Here is a 21,436-nt window from a genome sequence, read left to right as displayed (position 1 = left end):
AAATCTCCAAACATATCTGACAAGTAGTACATCATCAAAAGCAGCTTTTTATAAAAAACGAGCACACACATTTAAAACAAATACATTTAAATATAACATTATAACCTAAAATAAAGACACAAAACCCCAAAATAAAATATCAAGGGGTCAAAATAAATATAAGACATCAATAACGTTCGTTTTTATTTGCACCATGTAAATTGACTGAAAATAAGAGCCTTTAAGGTTTGTAAATGACTAAACTCCATTTCCTATAATTCCACGCTCTATTTTTCCTACGCTTTCCTGCTACCTCGCGCATGCGCAAATCCTCGTAGAATGCGGATTTCAAAGCTACTACGAGTAGCTAGCTAGTAAAGCTAAAAACAAGCTTCTTGTTGTCGGACTTAAAAACGGTTTAAAATGTCCAAAACACACCCGCCGTGTTCGGTAGTCACGACCACCGGAGGACCCTCCTCTTCCTCTTCTTCCTCCCCGGCTGGAGGGTCCACATCTCCCGCCACGGTGATGAACGTTCAGCCCGAGAAACCTCAACATTACACGTACGTAGCTAGTTAGCATGTTAGCACGTTAGCACAGAGTGTACACAACATCACGTGTGGAAACAAACACACAGCAGCAGTTCAAGTGTGTTAACTAATAAAAACAGGGTCACTTATAAACTTTATGTTGTTTAAAATGATGTGATAAAGCTAATTGAGGGTTAAAGGCGGCAGGGCTGCATCCAGAGGCCTGACGTTACTCACTAGCCTTTTATTTAAGTTCTTCATTTGTACATGTGTCTAATTGCTGCATAAAGTTAATTAAATCACTTTAACTTGACTGAGGTTCAATCTGAATACATCTATGAATGGTATAGATACCTCTTATACATGTATACATTACTACATTTATCTTTGAGCATATCTTTAATAAGACTGTACACCACTGTATATTGAAATATACTAATTGTACATGTTTACTGTTAAATATTGTACTTTAATCTCCATTGTTTTTGCATAACGTTACTTGCACCAAGTGGTCTCTTGCACTGTTTTCTTTCACTATTAGAACTATTAAAAGAGTCGTTAATACACGTTGTATTGTTTAATATGGCTAAACAAAGCTTATTTCGGGTTAATGTGTTTTTGAATGGGGGCAGGGCTCAATTCAGAGGCCTAACACTACTCACCAACTCTTTATTATAAGCTTTATTTAAGTTATTTATGTATAAGTATGTCTCATTGTGGTGGGATGTAACGGCTCACTACATTTTGGAGGCAATTCTTACCTTATTTCTTTTTACAAATTGAGTTACTAGCTTCTTTGCATGTATGGATCGATAATACAGAATACAAATCAACCCTTAAATCAGTATGCATGATTACAGATTAAGCTACCTAGCAGTATAACAAGTCATGTAAACAATGCCCACCTTTCTCAGGTCCAACATCAACACTAATGCATTGATAATTATGATATTAAAATGTAGAAATCTGAAATGGGCCATACTAGAAAAATCTTAAATATACTTTAAATGTATTCTAACGGTTATCAAACTCAAAGTCAACCTTTCAGTTTGTGTGTACAGACCGAGAGATCTTGTTTCCCACAACCCAGAGGAATACTTGGGAGGGATGAAACCCTCTTTAATGATCACACATGCAGAGCACACAGCACACACAGTGACATGTGTTCTCTGCTTTTAACCCATCAGAACTACTAGGAGCAGTGGGCAGCTATTGTACAGCGCCCGGGGAGCAGTGGGAGTGAGGAGGGAAGGGGGTTGTCCGGTGCCTTGCTCAAGGGCACCACGGCAGGGCAGGCGGTGAACTGGGACCTCTCCAAGTAGTAGTCCACACTCCATATTTTAGATCTGGTCGGGGACTTGAACCGGCGACCCTACGGCTCACAGTCCAAGCCCCTACTGACTGAGCCACTGCCGGACATAACAGTCACTATAATCACTCCAATTCATTCATATAATCATTCGTCCCCTCTGCACTCAAACTTTTAAATTCTTGACAGGTTTTTTAACTTGATTTTCAGGAAAAGTGCGTATTTAGAGAGTCACTGTAGCTAATGTACGAATGACAATAAAGCCTTGAATCTTGACTGAGTTCCTCCCCCCCCCCCCCCCTCCAGGTATCTGAAGGAGTTCAGGACGGAGCAGTGCCCTCTGTTCGTTCAGCACAAATGCACGCAGCACCGTCCCTTCTCCTGTTTCCACTGGCACTTTCTGAACCAGCGGCGCCGCAGACCCATGCGCCGCCGAGACGGGACGTTCAACTACAGCCCCGACGTTTACTGCACCAAATACGACGAGGGGACGGGAACCTGCCCCGATGGAGACGAGTGAGTGAAGCTGAGATATCACATCCTGTTTGCATTGGTTATCAGAGCCTTAATAAAGCTATACATGTCACATAAACCTTTGCACAACAGATCAGTGCAAAACAGATAAACACATTTTTCAGTTTGTGTACAGAGAGAGAGAGAAATACCGTTTCCCACAATCCAGAATACAAAAACAAATATATATAAAAATAAGTATGTAAATATGTATATACCTATTTCAGGGTGTCCGCGGGGTCTTACAGAGTATTACAAGTTGATCAATCAATTTAGCGAAAATTAAACGGCATTAAACGGCATTTTCCAAGGTCTTACATTTTGTAGCTTGTTTTCAATGAGTATATAAATTGTCCAAAGAGGTTGTATTCTACAGTGTGCCTGAATGTAATCATTGCGTAGGTGTGTAGTGTGATTCTGTGTAGTTTATTTATGGCATCCCGTTGGATTTGACGTCATCTGAACAGGACATCGCACGCTCACTGCTTGATAGCGCGCGAAGGTCCGTTTACGCCGGTTATTAAACATCATCGTTATGGGGGAATGCAAGTCTGCGTCCAAATGGTTGGAAGATAAGGAGGAAGGACAATCAATACTGTATATAGTAAATGTGAGGTAAAGTGTGTCGCCAATGCAACCGGTTAAAACTCAAAGTGGCGATGAGGTCTTAAAATGTATGGAAAGGGTCTTAAAAAAGGTCTTAAAAGGTTTTACATCTGACTTCAGGACTCCTGCATATACCCTGGAGATATATATACACAATCAACAGACACATATGCACACATTAAGACGCACAACAAAATAACAGTCACTTCAATATCTTTGAGAATGTACATTAGTGTCTGAGTGTTCTTGCATGTCACGTTTATAATAATAATAATACATTTTATTTGCAAAGCACAATTCATTGCTAAAAGTAATCTCAAAGTGCTACAAGGAGCATAATATACTTAATAAAAACATTTTATTTATTAAAACGGTTGAAGTTTATAAACAATTAAGCCTATAAGAGTATAATTGTTTGGTGATGTGAGAAGAGATCCGTGAACACAAAGCAACAGCGCAGATTTAAAAATAATACTGAATATCTACGTCAGAAATCGCTCAATGTATTGTGCATTTTGGGCATCATTAATCACTCTGAGGGCAACTTTATTGTACTTTATGGCACTTTCTGGTATTATTGATTGTACACATACAGAAGTTATCAAACATCTGGCCGTGCTGTACACACCCGTCACTTTTTGTAGTGGGTTTAAAAGGAATTACTAGATCTACTAGAAAACATCATATAACAGCTCTTTTTTGGGAGGAGGGTTGAAAAAGCTTCTTGCAGGTATCTCCTCTCTAAAGCTTTTGATATTTAAATCCTGAATTGCTGTCTCCTGTGTTGTTCAAATGCATGACAAAGCACTGGGTAATGTGACAGACAGTGAAGTGTTGATAGAGGAGGAAACACCCTTTACACAATGCAATGTCTAGTTGTAGAGAAACGAGCCTCATGCATAATCTCCACCGTTAGCATTAGCATCTGAACGTACTCTTGGAGACAGAAGTGTTCAGTTCTTCACAGACGTAGAGGGATGTAAATGTGGAGGATGATGGGTCAGATTTGGATGTTTTTGTTTTGCTAATGAGCCGCTCATCAGAGAGCTACGGGAACATTTGAAAACATTCTCAAAATCCTTAGTTAGGAAGTATTTTGAACAAAACGCTTATTTATACTCGTGTGTTTGGGATGCAAAGATTCATAAACTCTGAGTCATTATCTATATCAATGTTTGGAGTAATACTTTGTCTGATGGCCAATGTTTAGGTGCAATTTATTTTGATTATTCAGTGGTTTTTAATTGCTCTTCTGTGCAAGGAAAACAAAAACCTCTTCACCATAACGAAAGTAATTCAGTCCCCCATGTCGCTGTCTTTAAATGACTGCAAATCTATATTAAAAACCCATTAAAGGTCATCATTATCATGCAAAATGCACTTTTTGATGTCTTTATGTGTCCCCGGTGTGTCGGGGAAATCACGCAGCGTCAGGAAATAAAACCCTCTCTCTTTTCCTCCGTACCCAAATCTCTAAAAACGGGGCTACAACGGAGCTGATCCAGATTTGCGTCCGATATGACGTAATATCTGAAATGTGGACCCACGGCCCTATCAGAAACGTTGCTATCAGAAACAATGCCCGACTGTTTTGGACGTAATATGGTCGGTGTTTACATTAGCATCGCTAACACTCAGAGCTAACCTGTACTGGAGAGCATGTGTGTGAAGAAGCAGGAAATAAAAAGGAACTCACCTTGTGGTATAACCGGCAAGAGAGAAAGCCTTTGAGCTCCATACTGTTTCAGAAATAATCCTTGATAATCCATGATATGGAGTTTCATCACGGCAGTATTTAGTTTAGACAGTAGCTGCCGGGTCCCGCATGAGCTCAGCCCCCTCCTTTTGATTTTGTATCAATTTTTTTATTTTTTTTAAAACTTTATACCCCAAATCAGCACTTTTGAAACAGGAAGTGAAATAGAGGGATATGAGGCATGTCTAGAATGGGTGATCTGTTTGGTATTTTGAGCAAAACACTTCATAGACATGTTTTTTATATATCTGAGACCTATGCTATTGCCTAAAAATAGCATGATAGGTCACCTTTAATATAACCTTTTTTTGTTAATATTTCTTTTTAAATGAACATTTTTATTTCAAGCTTGTTATGAAAATAAATTATTGGGCTTTTTTCTTATCAACTTAGATTTGTTAGAAAATGTTTCCAACTTGAATTTACTGAATTGACTCGAAAATTGGGCTCTTATTAACACATGACTACTGTATGATATATTTGAACATATATATTCTGTCCATTATTCCCCTTAAAGGTCTTCTTCTCTGTTAAAATCCATGTGTTGTTTCTTTGTTTCCTGTCTGGCAGATGCCCGTTTCTGCACCGGACGGCGGGCGACACAGAGCGTAGATATCACCTCCGATATTATAAAACCGGCTCCTGTATCCACGAGACGGACTCCAAGGGCCACTGCAGTAAAAACGGGTCGCACTGCGCCTTCGCCCATGGATCACATGACCTGCGCAGCCCTGTGTACGACATCAGGTGCCGAAATAACCTCTGATTATACCCCAGACCCTGTGTGTGTGAGCCCCTTTGTTTACTGTGTGTGTGTGTGTGTGTTTCAGGGAGGTTCAGGTGATGGAGTGTCAGGGACCCTCGGAGGGAGGGGGAGGCGGAGGAGAGTCGGGTCAGGCGGCGAGTACAGCGCTCATTGAGAAGATCCTGAGCGAAGAGCCACGCTGGCAAGGTACGTCTGAGACACAGAGATTTAAAGGTCACCTATTATTCAAAATCCTCTTCTTCATGTCTCTTCTACATCACCATGTGTCCCCTCTTCTTCATGTCTCTTCTACATCAACATGTGTCCCCTCTTCTTCATGTCTCTTCTTCATCAACATGTGTCCCCTCTTCTTCATGTCTCTTCTACATCAACATGTGTCCCCTCTTCTTCATGTCTCTTCTACATCAACATGTGTCCCCTCTTCTTCATGTCTCTTCTACATCAACATGTGTCCCCTCTTCTTCATGTCTCTTCTACATCAACATGTGTCCCCTCTTCTTCATGTCTCTTCTACATCAACATGTGTCCCCTCTTCTTCATGTCTCTTCTACACAACAACATGTGTCCCCTCTTCTTCATGTCTCTTCTTCATCAACATGTGTCCCCTCTTCTTCATGTCTCTTCTACATCAACATGTGTCCCCCAACATGTGTCCCCTCTTCTTCATGTCTCTTCTACATCAACATGTGTCCCCTCTTCTTCATGTCTCTTCTACATCAACATGTGTCCCTCTCTTCTGTCTTCATATGTCCCTGCTCATGTCTTTCCATCAAACATGTGTCCCCTCTTCTTCATGTGTCTTCTACATCAACATGTGTCCCCTCTTCTTCATGTCTCTTCTACATCAACATGTGTCCCCTCTTCCTCATGTCTCTTCTACATCAACATGTGTCCCCTCTTCTTCATGTCTCTTCTTTCATCAACATGTGTCCCCTCTTCTTCATGTCTCTCTTCATCAACATGTGTCCCCTCTTCTTCATGTCTCTTCTACATCAACATGTGTCCCCTCTTCTTCATGTCTCTTCTTCATCAACATGTGTCCCCTCTTCTTCATGTCTCTTCTACATCAACATGTGTCCCCTCTTCTTCATGTCTCTAACCCCCCCCCCCCCCCCCCCACCTTATCACCTGAATCTCCTCCTAGAGCACCTATAGCCGCGTTCACACCGCAGTACTTTTCCCACTTTAATTCCGATATAGTTCCGAAATGTCGCGTTCACACCAAAAAGAGCCGGAACTAAAATGAGTTCATGAGAACCTTTCCACCCCCTTTTCCGTCCCTGCTAGAGAGCAGGGACTTTCGTGGGAGAAAAAGGTTCCTATGTCTGATTGGCTGGGCGGATTGCAAACCACGCCCCGTAAAACTCCCAAAAAGTTTTGTGAAGCCGCCATTTTATTATCCTTGCATTAGCATTATTAGCATTAGCATTAGCCCAGCGCACAAACGCAGAGAGACTAACTTATGGCAACACAAAAGAAAACATGGGAGCGGTGGAGATGAGGAGGTGTCGGCGTTCTGGCGATTTACTCTGAAGGCTTCAGTAGAAGCTGCTGGGAGTCCCAGCAGCTTCTACTGAAGCCAGTCCCCAACTCCGGGGACTTCCGGCCGGGGACTCCGGGTGGCAGTATACGCCGTGAAGTGGTTTGTGGCCTGCCAGTAAACCCAAAGCAGAAGAAGAAGAAGAAGTGACGTCAGCGGCTTCATTTGCCTAATCCTTCCCCAGGAACTTATTCCGGTGTGAACGTGATCTGTACTCACTCTGAACTAAAGAGTTCTCATGAACCTTTGTGGGAAAAGTACTTGGTGTGAACGCGCCTATTGAGTTCTTTGTAACCAAATCTCTCTCAGAGGGGCGTGGGGAGGGGCTCCTTATTTTCATCTAAAGTAACAGACAGAGAATCAGCACTTTGGAAACAGGGCTGAAACAGAGGGGATTATGGGTAATGCTGCAATGATCTGTTTGGTGTTTCAGCCAATCAGAGACAGGTTCTGGATATATCTGAGACCTGTGATATATTGATGAAGAACAGGATAATAGGGGACCTTTAAAATAGGTTTCCCACGGTCATGAAAGTGAAAACATTGGAAAGATGTGGAAAATCGGGGAATTCCTAAAAAATAAAGTTGCATTTGAAAACTGAAAATCCCAGAATTCTACGTATTTCTATGAATTTCAGTTTTTTTTAGACCTAAAAAACCGACCTAATTATACCTCTCACTTTTTGCAAGGTCAAATAAAGTTGTGGAAAAATTCTGACCAATTAAATACGGTTTATTGCGGTGATAACTATTTAGATAAATAAGTAGATCGCAAGATGACGAATGTTTATCGGAGCACTCGGGTGTTTACCAGTCTTTGTCTCTGTGTGTTTCCTCCCTCAGATAACAACTACGTGCTCTCCCACTATAAAACGGAGCTCTGTAAGAAACCTCCTCGTTTGTGTCGTCAAGGTTACGCCTGTCCGTACTTCCACAACAGCAAAGACCGGAGACGCAGCCCGCACAAACACAAATACAGGTGAAGCACCCCCCGACTGTGTTTACACACCTTGCTGTTAGTTTGCATTGAGTTTGGACGTGTCTGAATACGTGTGTGTCCCCGTGTGAGCAGAGCGCTGCCGTGTCCGGCCGTGAAGCAGAGCGAGGAGTGGGGCGACCCGAGTAAATGTGAGGGAGCGGAGAGCTGTCAGTACTGCCACACCCGGACCGAGCAGCAGTTTCACCCCGAGGTCCGTCTGACAATCAAAAATATATAAACAGAGAAATTATTTGACTTTTTTTTTTCCTGACATTTTCAGAATTCTCGAGCAAATTCTTTTTTAAATGTGTTTTTTTTATTCTGAAGAAAAAAATGTTCTAAATAAAAAGAAAATGAAAATCTCAGAAAACTGAGATCAGAATCGTGAAAAAATTAACGTTTTGGAGAAAAATAAAATGTCAGAGTTGTTTTTACCTGAGAATTAATTTGTTTCCTAAAAAACTGAATTCTTGGGATTTTTTATAAAAATTCTGAATAAAAATAAAATGTTCAGATCATCTCAGAAAAAAAGGTTTTATCTTTTATCTAAACATTCTGGGAGAAAATAATACATATATTTATATCTAAAAAAAAAACATCTGACGTCTGTTTTTAAAAATATATTCTTTTTAAATTCTGAAAAATCTTTTTTTATTTTCTCAGAATGTTGAAAAAAACCACACACTCACTTAAATCCCCGCAGGTCAATAAACCTTTTTGTGTTTGCTTGTTATTCCAGATCTATAAATCCACAAAGTGTAACGACATGCAGCAGAGTGGCAGCTGCCCTCGGGGGCCGTTCTGCGCCTTCGCTCACGTTGAAAGTAAGTCCCTTTACCGAAACATTAAAGGTCTCCTATCATGCAAAATGCGCTTTTTGTATGTGTTTTATACACATAGAGGGATATGAGGGATGTGAGGGATGTGAGGGATGTGAGGGTTGTGAGGGATGTGAGGGATGTGAGGGATATGAGGGATGTGAGGGATGTGAGGGTTGTGAGGGATATGAGGGATGTGAGGGATGTGAGGGTTGTGAGGGATGTGAGGGTTGTGAGGGATGTGAGGGATGTGAGGGATATGAGGGATTTGAGGGATGTGAGGGATTTCTAAAATGCATGATCTGTTTGGTATTTTGAGCAAAACACATCATAGACATGTTTTTCATTTTTCATGAGACCCATGCTATTGCCTAAAAATAGCATGATAGGTGACCTTTAAAGCTACTGACCCAGAATCAGCACTTTAGTAACAGGGCTGAAATAGAGGGATATGAGGCATGGCTAGAATGGGTGATCTGTATAGTAGCAGGGTTCTTACGGTCATTAAAAACCTGGAAAAGTCATGGAAATTCAAAATGCTAATTCCAGGCCCTGGAAAAGTCATGGAAATGTAACTAAAGTTGCATCAAATATAATTTATATTTGATCTAATCGCCGAAATAGTAATACTATAATGATAATAAATACTGTATCGTATCGTAATGAAACGTAAAATGGCATTTAACTGACGAGGTGTTTTGCTGGTGAGAGATTTGAGTGGCTTTAGCGTGTAGAAGCTAGTAAGCCTATTAGGCACAACATGTTTCAGATGCAGACCTTTTTTTCCTGTTCCATGTTAAAATAAACCATTTTCAGTGGTACCGCTGAGAAAGAGTCATTTCTTTGGTCATGGAAAATTAGGTAAAGGTCCTGGAGAAGTCATTGAAAGTCATTGAAAATCATTGGTGAAAAAGTGTATGAACCCTGTAATAGGAGACCTTTTAAATACATTTTCTCTGTACCCCTCTTCCAGGACCTTTTTCCTCAGAGGAGCCTTCCTTCCCCACCCCCAGCTCCCCCCCGCCCCCCCCGGCCTCCGGACCCCCTCCCTGCTCAGGACGCCTGCCCCAGCCCCATCAGGCTCAGGATGGGTTCTGGTTCTGGTTCTGGTTCTTATTCGGACCCTTTCTCCCCCTCTGCGGGGTCATGTGTGGCGGAGCAAGGGCTTCTGGGTAATGTGTTGTCTCTGTGCGAGGATATGAGCGCGTGGGCCGGAGAGGGGGGGTACGGGAGAGCGCCGGGGTTCGAGAGGGAAGACCAGGTGAGGAAAAGAGAGGATTGCATGCATTATGATTTAAATATAAATACAACAGTTTTTTTAGATAATATATGAGACAGTACACAAACCTCCACAAGACATTACAAAAGGAAATACATTACAAGTCACATACATACATTAAATTAACTTCACAAACATTATCATTTCTTTTTAATAACATTTTAAAAACTTTTTCTAAGACTGATATCCTGTTTTGATCTTTCTCATCTTTCTGGTTTCAGGCGAAGCAGAGGAGTTTCGCTCTCGAGCAACGACACAGAGAATTTGCAACAGCACAAAGCAAACAGGTACAACGCCTCCATTGGACTGCTTTCTTTACTTCCTGAACACAGTGACATCACTATCGAACACTCACGCTCCTATTGGCTACGCTACAACACATTTTATTACATCAGGGTGTCCGCGGGGTCTTACAGAGTATTACAAGTTGATAAATCAATTTAGCGAAAATTAAGGCTATTAAAAAGTATTAAACGGCATTTTCCAAGGTCTTACATTTTGTAGCTTGTTCTCAATAAGTATATAAATTGTCCAAAGAGGTTGTATTCTACAGTCTGCCTGAATGTAATCATTGCGTAGGTGTGTAGTGTGATTCTGTGTAGTTTATTTATGGCATCCCGTTGGGTTTGACGTCATCTGAACAGGACATCGCACGCTCACTGCTTGATAGCGCGCGAAGGTCCGTTTACGCCGGTTGTTAAACAACATCGTTATGGGGAAATGCAAGTCTGCGTCCAAATGGTTGGAAGATAAGGAGGAAGGACAATCAATAAATGTGAGGTAAAGTGTGTCGCCAAGGTAACCGGTTAAAACTCGAAGTGGCGATGAGGTCTTAAAATGTATGGAAAGCGTCCAAAGATCCAAAAATACTTAAAGATCCAAAAATACTTAAAGTTCCAAAAATACTGTAAATTCCAAAAATACTTAAAGTTCCAAAAATACTTCCAAAAATACCGTAAATTCCAAAAATACTTAAAGTTCCAAAAATACCGTAAATTCCAAAAATACTTAAAGTTCCAAAAATACTTAAAGTTCCAAAAATACCGTAAATTCCAAAAATACTTAAAGTTCCAAAAATACTTAAAGATCCAAAAATACTTAAAGTTCCAAATATACCGCAAATGGTTGGAAGATAAGGAGGAAGGACAATCAATACTGTATATAGTCAATGTGAGGTAAAGTGTGTCGCCAAGGTAACCGGTTAAAACTCAAAGTGGCGATAAAATGTATGGAAAGGGTCTTAAAAAAGGTCTTCAAAGGTATTACATGTAACTTCAGGATTCCTGCATACATGTACATGGCTTAGTTGAATAATCGACTCTGATTGGTCAAATGGGACATTTTAGAAGTCAATATGACATTAGTACAGACCGCTGTTAAGCACTATAATGACCTAAGGAGGATGAAGAGAGAGAATGTTTAAAAGACGGGAGTGCTGGACCTCAGACACAGACAGGAAGTGAACACTAACGGGAACACGGTATGGACTCTGTAGTGTTTAAGGACTTGAAACTGTGGACAGAAAACATTGATCAGAGCTGCCTTCATCTTAAAGGTCCCATGTCAGGCTTTTCTGGTTATTACCCGTCCCCTTGTGTGTTATGTAGCTGTGCATGTAAACGGTCTGCAGAGTCACAAACCCTCAAAGTACACCCTGTAGCGAGTAAAACACAGAAAAGACCTGTCTGTGCTGCCCCAGAACGCCTCGTTGGACATTTCTCTTATTCCATTGTTTACTTCTTGGGTATAGTGACGTATTTGGGTATAGTGACGTATTTGGGTATAGTGAGGTATTTGGGTATAGTGAGGTATTTGGGTATAGTGACGTATTTGGGTATAGTGACGTATTTGGGTATAGTGACGTATTTGGGTATAGTGACGTATTTGGGTATAGTGACGTATTTGGGTATAGTGAGGTATTTGGGTATAGTGAGGTGTTTGGGTATAGTGAGGTATTTGGGTATAGTGAGGTATTTGGGTATAGTGAGGTGTTTGGGTATAGTGACGTATTTGGGTATAGTGAGGTATTTGGGTATAGTGAGGTATTTGGGTATAGTGAGGTATTTGGGTATAGTGAGGTATTTGGTTATAGTGACGTATTTGGGTATAGTGAGGTATTTGGGTATAGTGAGGTATTTGGGTATAGTGACGTATTTGGGTATACGCGGAGCCGTTACGCTTGGACCAATCCGCGGACTTCCTCACACACACACACTCGGCGGGACGTTGCGAGGCTCGCTGCTGCGAGACCTCAACAATGGAATTATGATCAGTAGAAATGGCCATGACATGGGACCTTTAAATTCACTTGTTGTTGTCGGAGCTCCAGCCAGAGTTTACTTTCTTAGAGGAAGCTATAATACGATCATTTTTAAGTCAATAAAATCATTTCAATTAATATTGGGAGTCAAGTCGTTAGTGTGTTTAGTATCTGGCCGTGAAATAAGCGGGATCATGTGCAGCGAGGCGGGCATTATTGGAGAAAGAACAACCGACAGGGTGATCGCGTCGGGCTCCGTGATCCAGGGCCTCGCTGCACATGACCCCTCACGTAGTTAATAACTGTTGTTTCTCGTGATTCCTCCAGGACTTGTTGGTGTTTCTGCCAGTAGGAAGCCCCCTCAGTCTCTCCTCCAGCATCCCCTCCAGTCTGGCTGCCACCCCCCCCAGCCCGGCTCCCATTGGCCCCCTGGGATCCAGCATCTCTTCGGGCATGAACGCCAACGCCCTGCCTTTCTATCCCACCAGTGAGACCGTGGAGTCCGTCGTTGGTGAGTTGGAGACGTGCAGAAACCACACAGCTGTGACCATATGAATCTGAAATGACTGTAAATCTGATTAATATCTGTGTTTCTGTTTCACAGAGTCGGCTCTAGATGATCTGGATCTGAATGATTTCGGTGCCTCGGGGCTGGAGAGCAGCTCTGCTTTACCCAATGTGGGATGCATGCTGGGTAATATCTGAACTAAACACACCATTTTACACCATGTTAAGCAGTGTCTACCAAACTTTTGAGAATATTTACAAATATTTATCATCCAATTTAACCCGACAAGCGTAAAAACATTTCTGGTAGTACAACAAATAAAGCCTGAAAAGTCCTGACTATTTAGTGAGATACGTTTTTCTCCTTTCTACATATTTTTAGCTGCTGCTCGTTACCTCAAATACATGTTCTTGTATCTGTCATTCTAAATCTAAGTTGACTTCAGTATGACACAAGGCAGTCTAGGGATCTGCACCTATTTATCCTCTTGACCATTAGATCCATTAAGGTCCTTTACATAATCAATAAAGGGCCTCCACACGTTCTCACATGCTGTCTGGACCTTAATATTAGGATATCTCCTCCAATGGGAGGCCTGACAGCTTCCGATTCAACCAATCAGTGATGCTTGGGCTGTGAGCCTTTTTCCAAAACAATGCAATACAGGTTTTGGCGTAGACGAAGCAGAGGTCTATAATGGCGCTTTTCCACTGCAGCACGGGTTAAGCCTTTTGTTGCGTTTCCACTAAGGCTAGTTCCGGCTGAATATGCTAAACTAGTGACGTAAACACTCTCGACGGCTGATTGGTCAGAGAGAATCGCTGGCAAGGGGGCTACAACTACAACAAGATGGACATATTTGACCGTGATTTAATTGTAATACACGTTTCAAAATGATGCCGAAGTAACAACATACTGATACCGGTTAGTAAAAACCATGAATTAATGCTTTGACAAGTCTGCAGACAGACGGCAGGCGAAAAACCTTTTAAAATGCTTGTTTTCTAAATGGAGATTGGCTAAGCTAACGCAGTATATGCTCCGACCGTCCACACTCACAACAACGGCCTATACAGACATAAATAAAGCAGCGACTGTATTCACCATGACACAGGCAGTCTGTGGTTTGTACTTGTTTAACTTTTGTCTAGTTTCTGAACAGATATGAGGAGCTGTGAGCTCTGAGTGCTAACAGCTAACGGCTGATGTTGGTTTTGTGGTTCTCATTGAAGACGACGTCACGGCTCCGCCTACACTGCGTTACTATAGTAACTACCCCAGCTACTAAACTGTAATGGAAACGCAGCTTAAAGTGAGCCAGGCCTACCAAGGCCTAGCCATACCGAACTAAGCCGCGCGAGGCCCTGCAGTGGAAAAGCACCATTAAATGTTCGCTCACTATAGTCATGCTCTTCTGGATACAAACCCAACAGAAAACACTTTGGATCCAGTCAAATCTGCTTTGAAATGATCTTGTTTATTGTACCTCGTACCTCTTCCCAGAACACCTTCATCTTTCTGATATGTTTTTCTCCTTTCTACATATTTTTAGCTGCTGCTAGTCAATTAAAACTGATTGTTTCCATGAACTACTCCAACCTTTGAGAAACACATCGCTTTAAAGTTTAAACACAACTCATTATTGTTTGTCTCTTTCCTCCAGGAGGTAGCCAGTTCCAGAGTTCAGCTCCAGTAAATATCCCGGGGTCTTTTAGCAGCTCCGCCCCTTTTAGCTCGCCTTCGCCTTCTCCACCAATCAGGACGCACTCTTCGCCTTTCTTCTCCACGCCCCTCTCACAGCCCAGCCAATCAGAGAGCACCTTCCTGGGACCGTCGCACAGCTCGTTAGGTTGGTGGAAATATAAATGTCCTGTATTTTATTTAATCTTCTACTGCAAGGGAAACGCCCGAGCAGAAGAAGTCCTCTTTGAGACCAGGTTTTGAAGTGAATAGTTAATCTACATTTCTATCCCTTCTCCCTGCAGGTCTGAATGGTATGAGCAGTAATATCTGGGAGCACTTCCCCTCGGGGCAGGGCTCTCCGGGGACCCCCCCCACGCTGCTGGCTTCAGGGCCGTGTGCAGAAACCCCTCGTCTGAAGCAGGAGCTGGAGGAGGCTCAGAGGGCGCTGAAGCAGTGGAGCCACAGCTGGAGGCACTCAGCTCAGGTGGGTAGGTAGTGGGGCGAGAGGGAGAGAAATGGAGATACTGAAGATTAGTTGGTAGGTAATATATCATTTTATAATTCTGACTTTTTAAGTATTCTGGGTTTTTTTTCACAGAAATATGAGAATTTTACAGATTTTTTTCTTTTTTTTAGTAAGACAGTCATCATTATGGGATAACAAGTTAAAATTCTGGAGAGAAAAAATTAAGAAAATAATACATTTTCCTCAAATGTTAAATTGTTTCCTGAATTATGAGATTTTCTCAAGTATTCTGGGTTTTTTTGCTGAAAAAAAGTGACAGAAATGGCCACAAGGTTTATACTAAAGCTATAGGGTGTTTCTCAATGTCGAGGATGCTTCCTTGGTAAGACATGTCTTCCGAGTCAGGTCCTTCAGAAGCGAGGCAAGAATCCTTCCTAGTGCGTCATATGAGAGGCCCCGCCTTAAATGGAGCGCGATTTCCGCTAAAGATTGTGGAAATTGGTCCGTGCGCAAAGCATTGTGGGGATTTTAAGACCTACGGAGGATACACATGTGCAGCCTCGACATTTCCCGCAACGAAGTATGCCGGGATCGGTAGAATTCCAAGGAGCCTGGACATTGGAACAGTCCTTCGACGGGACTCGATGACGTAGCATCCTTGAAATAGTGGCTCTGGAGCATCCTTCCTCGACATTGAGAAACACCCCGAGATTCTAAAATGTCCCAAATTGGGATCAATAAAGTACTATCTTATCTTATCTTATTCGGTAGGTATTTTACTTTTAAAATTATAATTTCATAATTCTGATATTCAGTTTTCAGCATTCTGGGATAAAAAATAAAAATTCTGAAAAAAAAAACGGTTCCTCAAATTTTGAATTATTTCCTGAATTTTGAATTTTTAAGTATTCTGAGTTTTTTTTGCGTTCACCTGGTAAATTGTACTGTTTCCTGCTTTCTTCCTCCTGTAGTCGTGGGCGGCTCTGAAGGCGGACGCAGAGGAGTCTCGATCTCGTGCTTCTCGGTTATCGATGGAGTCGGAGCGAGCGAAGCAGGCGGAGGAGGAGGCGCAGCGGCAGGCCACTCTCCTGCAGGAGGCGCTGGAGAGCTTAAGGAACGGAGAAAACCCTCATCTGGCTCTCCATCAGCTGCAGCTGCTGCACCGCCTGCCGCTGGACTCTGTGGTCAGCCTGCAGGCGCAGATCTGCAGCAGCTTACAGGCGGTGGAGCAGGTAACACACACACACCTGTAGAACACTGCAGTCTACCAACAACAGCATAACGTGTATCATGCATTAAAATACCTTCAAACGACTAGGCATACTTTTTTCAAGTTGTGCAAAGTCTCTAAGGATTATGAGAAATGTGTATTTTAATCAAAGGTAATGTTTTGGTAAGTGTGCTGTGTTCAAAAGTGAAACTATTTTCTACTCTGGGGGATGCCGTTGCACCTTGACCCACATCATTATCTAAATCATTTTTATGTTACAAAAACCACCGGGTTAATCCTCCAGAGATGTCTTTCTCGAGGTCTAAATGTGTTCCTCTGCGTCTCCTGAAGGTGGTGTACAGGAAGCAGAGGCAGTGCTGTGTGACCTGTGGAGATCCAGGATCAGTTTCGCTGATCTGTGGTCACGGCCTGCAGTGTGAGAGCTGCTCCAGCTCCACGGACTGCCCCCTCTGCCCCGAACAGACCCAGGACCAGCAGCTCTCCTGACCCCTGAACAGACCCAGGACCAGCAGCTCTCCTGACCCCCGAATAGACCCCGGACCAGCATCTTATGACCCCTGAACAGACCCAGGACCAGCAGCTCTCCTGACCCCCGAATAGACCCCGGACCAGCATCTTATGACCCCTGATTAGACCCAGGACCAGCATCTTATAACCCCTGAACAGATCCAGGACCAGCAGCTCTCCTGACCCCCGAATAGACCCCGGACCAGCATCTTATAACCCCTGAACAGACCCAGGACCAGCAGCTCTCCTGACCCCCGAACAGACCCAGGACCAGCAGTTCTCCTGACCCCCGAATAGACCCAGGATCAGCAGCTCTCCTGACCCCCGAATAGACCCCGGACCAGCATCTTATGACCCCTGAACAGACCTAGGACCAGCATCTTATGACCCCCGAACAGACCTAGGACCAGCATCTTATGACCCCCGAACAGACCTAGGACCAGCATCTTATGACCCCCGAACAGACCTAGGACCAGCATCTTATGACCCCCGAACAGACCTAGGACCAGCATCTTATGACCCCCGAACAGACCCCAGACCGGCAGCATCTTCTGACCCCCTTCTTACACCAGTCAGTCCTGATTCCTCTCATAATACCAGCTCTCTAGATCTCTATCTAATGTTCAGTTGGAGGACGTTTTATAATGTGACACAGATCTGGTTTTGTATTTGATAAATGACCGTCTCTCAGTGAAAGCTCTAGGATTTTTCTAGTTGGTTACCCGTGGAACACAAGTACTTTTTTTACTAGTTAATGCTCTTGACCAGCGACACTGTTCTTTACGCCTTTTCTAGATTTGTGAAAATAAGACCTGCTTTGACTTCCTCTCAAACTCTAAAAAAGGCCTTTTACACAACGAGGACGTGATGCAGGAGAACTCGCCTACGAATGTTACATGTTCTGAGGCATTTAAGCCATCAAAGGGATGACAGGATCTGGTATGAGCTGCCTTCGTATGAATATATAATATTTGAAATATATATAATTGGCACAATTCAACACAAAAATATATCAAAGTACAGCAAAAAACAATAAACGCTAGCATTTTACAGAATTAGCTCACTTTAAAGAACATGATACCGGTGTTCTCTCTCTCTCCATCTACCTACCTCTCTCTCTCTCTATATATATCTCTCTATCTATCTATCTATCTGGAATTGTGTTTCCTGAGGTTTTAAAAATGTTTGTGCCACTTTTTAAGGTCAATAGCAACTCTTAAACATGTCTGGCATTCATGAGCTATCTCAAAATAAATAATCAGGTCTGACTTAAAACGCTTAAAGGGCATATTTAGCATCATTTATAATATAAACCGCTGACGCCAAATCGGGGTCGTTATACCAGTAGCACTTGTAGATTATATCCTTAATTTTTTCATAGTTTTTTTTAGCAAAAGAAATTCTCAATTACTGTTGAATAATAACAGAACATATTTAAAATGTTTAGTAATATTTGTTTAAATTTCTACGACAGACGGCCTCTGTTGAAGCACTCAGGTTTCTCTAACATTCTTCTGAACGTCAACTGGAAGAGGAAAAGCATGTTAACGCAATCAAGGCAAATGAACTCGTGTGTAGTCTTTGAAATTTCATCTTTTTTTTTTACTTTTCATGTTAAAACCAGCCCGTTTTCTACGTTCAAACATCGATGACAGGTTTCTCTGCCATGTTTTACATTTGTAGTAATCTCTGTACGGAAGAGGATCAGAGTCACATGTTGGATACTTTTTGGAGATCTGATGAAAGGTTATTATTGATCTGACATTAAACTCAGAATTCTCCATTTTTTTCTGGAAAAATATCAAAATTCTGAAGATTTTTTGGAATTCGGGGAAAAAGTCTGATTATTTTTGGAACAAAAGTCAGAATTCAGATATTTTTGAATAGATTTTTTAAGTATTCTTTGTTTCTGTTCTTAAAAAAAAAAGAGAATTTTACAGATTGTTTTCAATGTTGGGAAGACAATCAGAATTATTGGATTCAAAAGTAAAAATTCTGAAAAGAAACAGACCCAGGACCAGCAGCTCTCCTGACCCTGAACAGACTCCAGACCAGCATCTTATAACCCCCAAACAGACCCAGGACCAGCATCTTATAACCCCCAAACAGACCCAGGACCAGCATCTTATAACCCCCGAACAGACCCAGGACCAGCATCTTATAACCCCCAAACAGACCCAGGACCAGCATCTTATAACCCCCAAACAGACCCAGGACCAGCATCTTATAACCCCCAAACAGACCCAGGACCAGCATCTTATAACCCCCAAACAGACCCAGGACCAGCATCTTATAACCCCCAAACAGACCCAGGATCAGCATCTTATAACCCCCAAACAGACCCAGGACCAGCATCTTATAACCCCCAAACAGACCCAGGACCAGCATCTTATAACCCCCAAACAGACCCAGGATCAGCATCTTATAACCCCCAAACAGACCCAGGACCAGCAGCTCTGAACATTTTTTTAATTCTGGGATAAAAGTCAGAATTCTGAGAAGTTTAGGAACAAAAATTGAATACCTTTTTTCTCAGAATTTTTACTTTTTTCAAGAATCATGACTTTATTAAGTTTTCAGTTTTTCTTTTGCTTTGGGAAGACAGTCAGAATAAAAAAATATGCACATGTGGCCCTAATCCTCTTCCGTATCTTTGACATGTCACACTGTGTCAAATCTCGTCTTATATATATATTTTATTCATACACACGCATCGTTGATTAAATCCATAGCTATTTCTTGCACTGATTAGACAAAGCATCAGAGAAGCAGACGGATTATTGATCGCTGTTTAAATGCAAGTCTTTGATTAAACCTATATCTCAGCATCCTGTCCACAGCTCATCCATCACCAGTGTTTCTGTCGGAGTGGATTCTCCCATGTTTTTGGTACAGATCATTAAAACAAATTGTATATTTTTGGAAGAAGAACAACTGTCTTGTGTTTTTTGTTTTGGGTTAAATCCCCTCCTGGGACTGTTTCTCTCGCTGTCTTCGCTTCTTGGCGTAGGCCTGAGCCTCTCTCTCGCCTCTCCTCGACTCCAGCAGCCGCAGGATGTTGTCGTCTGGAAATAAAAACAATTTGGTTATTTTAAAGGTCACCTATTATGCAAACTCCTCTTCCTCATGTCTCTTCTACATCAACATGTGTCCCCTCTTCCTCATGTCTCTTCTACATCAACATGTGTCCGCTCTTCTTCATGTCTCTTCTACATCAACATGTGTCCCCTCTTCTTCATGTCTCTTCTACATCAACATGTGTCCCCTCTTCTTCATGTCTCTTCTTCATCAACATGTGTCCCCTCTTCTCCATGTCTCTTCTACATCAACATGTGTCCCCTCTTCTTCATGTCTCTTCTACATCAACATGTGTCCCCTCTTCTTCATGTCTCTTCTTCATCAACATGTGTCCTCTCTTCTTCATGTCTCTTCATCAACATGTGTCCCCTCTTCTTCATGTCTCTTCTACATCAACATGTGTCCCCTCTTCTTCATGTCTCTTCTTCATCAACATGTGTCCCCTCTTCTTCATGTCTCCTCTTCATCAACATGTGTCCCCTCTTCTTCATGTCTCTTCTACATCAACATGTGTCCCCTCTTCTTCATGTCTCTTCTACATCAACATGTGTCCCCTCTTCTTCATGTCTCTTCTTCATCAACATGTGTCCCCTCTTCTCCATGTCTCTTCTACATCAACATGTGTCCCCTCTTCTTCATGTCTCTTCTACATCAACATGTGTCCCCTCTTCTTCATGTCTCTTCTACATCAACATGTGTCCCCTCTTCTTCATGTCTCTTCTACATCAACATGTGTCCCCTCTTCTTCATGTCTCTTCTACATCAACATGTGTCCCCTCTTCTTCATGTCTCTTCCACATCACCATGTGTCCCCTCTTCTCCATGTCTCTTCTACATCAACATGTGTCCTCTCTTCTTCATGTCTCTTCATCAACATGTGTCCCCTCTTCTTCATGTCTCTTCCACATCACCATGTGTCCCCTCTTCTCCATGTCTCTTCTACATCAACATGTGTCCCCTCTTCTTCATGTCTCTTCATCAACATGTGTCCCCTCTTCTTCATGTCTCTTCTACATCACCATGTGTCCTCTCTTCTTCATGTCTCTTCCACATCACCATGTGTCCCCTCTTCTTCATGTCTCTTCTACATCAACATGTGTCCCCTCTTCTTCATGTCCCCTCTACATCAACATGTGTCCCCTCTTCTTCATGTCTCTTCTACATCAACATGTGTCCCCTCTTCTTCATGTCTCTTCTACATCAACATGTGTCCCCTCTTCTTCATGTCTCTTCTACATCAACATGTGTCCCCTCTTCTTCATGTCTCTTCTACATCAACATGTGTCCCCTCTTCTTCATGTCTCTTCTACATCAACATGTGTCCCCTCTTCTTCATGTCTCTTCTTCATCAACATGTGTCCCCTCTTCTTCATGTCTCTTCTACATCAACATGTGTCCCCTCTTCTTCATGTCTCTTCTACATCAACATGTGTCCCCTCTTCTTCATGTCTCTTCTACATCAACATGTGTCCCCTCTTCTTCATGTCTCTTCTACATCAACATGTGTCCCCTCTTCTTCATGTCTCTTCTTCATCAACATGTGTCCCCTCTTCTTCATGTCTCTTCTTCATCAACATGTGTCCCCTCTTCTTCATGTCTCTTCTTCATCAACATGTGTCCCCTCTGTG

At 42.3% G+C, this 21,436-nt stretch overlaps 2 protein-coding genes across 2 annotated transcripts in view; one reads left to right on the top strand and one right to left on the bottom strand.

Moving 5' to 3' along the window:
- The first annotated feature begins 332 nt into the window (after positions 1-332).
- Positions 333-19,661, top strand: unk (unk zinc finger). The gene is given in 16 exon segments (XM_034149664.1): positions 333-542; positions 2,125-2,334; positions 5,264-5,440; positions 5,524-5,645; positions 7,843-7,978; positions 8,072-8,189; positions 8,718-8,802; positions 9,770-9,819; positions 9,821-10,057; positions 10,297-10,362; positions 12,663-12,846; positions 12,940-13,029; positions 14,507-14,692; positions 14,829-15,010; positions 15,964-16,224; positions 16,554-19,661. Coding segments are annotated over 16 exon segments (2,400 nt in total). The 5' UTR covers positions 333-402; the 3' UTR covers positions 16,710-19,661.
- Positions 19,186-21,436, bottom strand: part of unc13d (unc-13 homolog D (C. elegans)) — a 34,375-nt gene continuing 32,124 nt past the window's right edge. Inside the window, 1 exon segment of the mRNA XM_034149668.1 lies at positions 19,186-19,795. Coding sequence (XP_034005559.1) covers positions 19,689-19,795 — 107 coding nt within the window. The 3' untranslated portion in view covers positions 19,186-19,688.

This window comes from Trematomus bernacchii, unplaced genomic scaffold (genome assembly GCF_902827165.1).
Source record: "Trematomus bernacchii unplaced genomic scaffold, fTreBer1.1, whole genome shotgun sequence".
Taxonomy (NCBI): Eukaryota; Metazoa; Chordata; class Actinopteri; order Perciformes; family Nototheniidae; genus Trematomus; species Trematomus bernacchii.
Note: the sequence above shows the minus strand (reverse complement) of the source record. Positions and strands in the feature narration are given on the sequence as shown.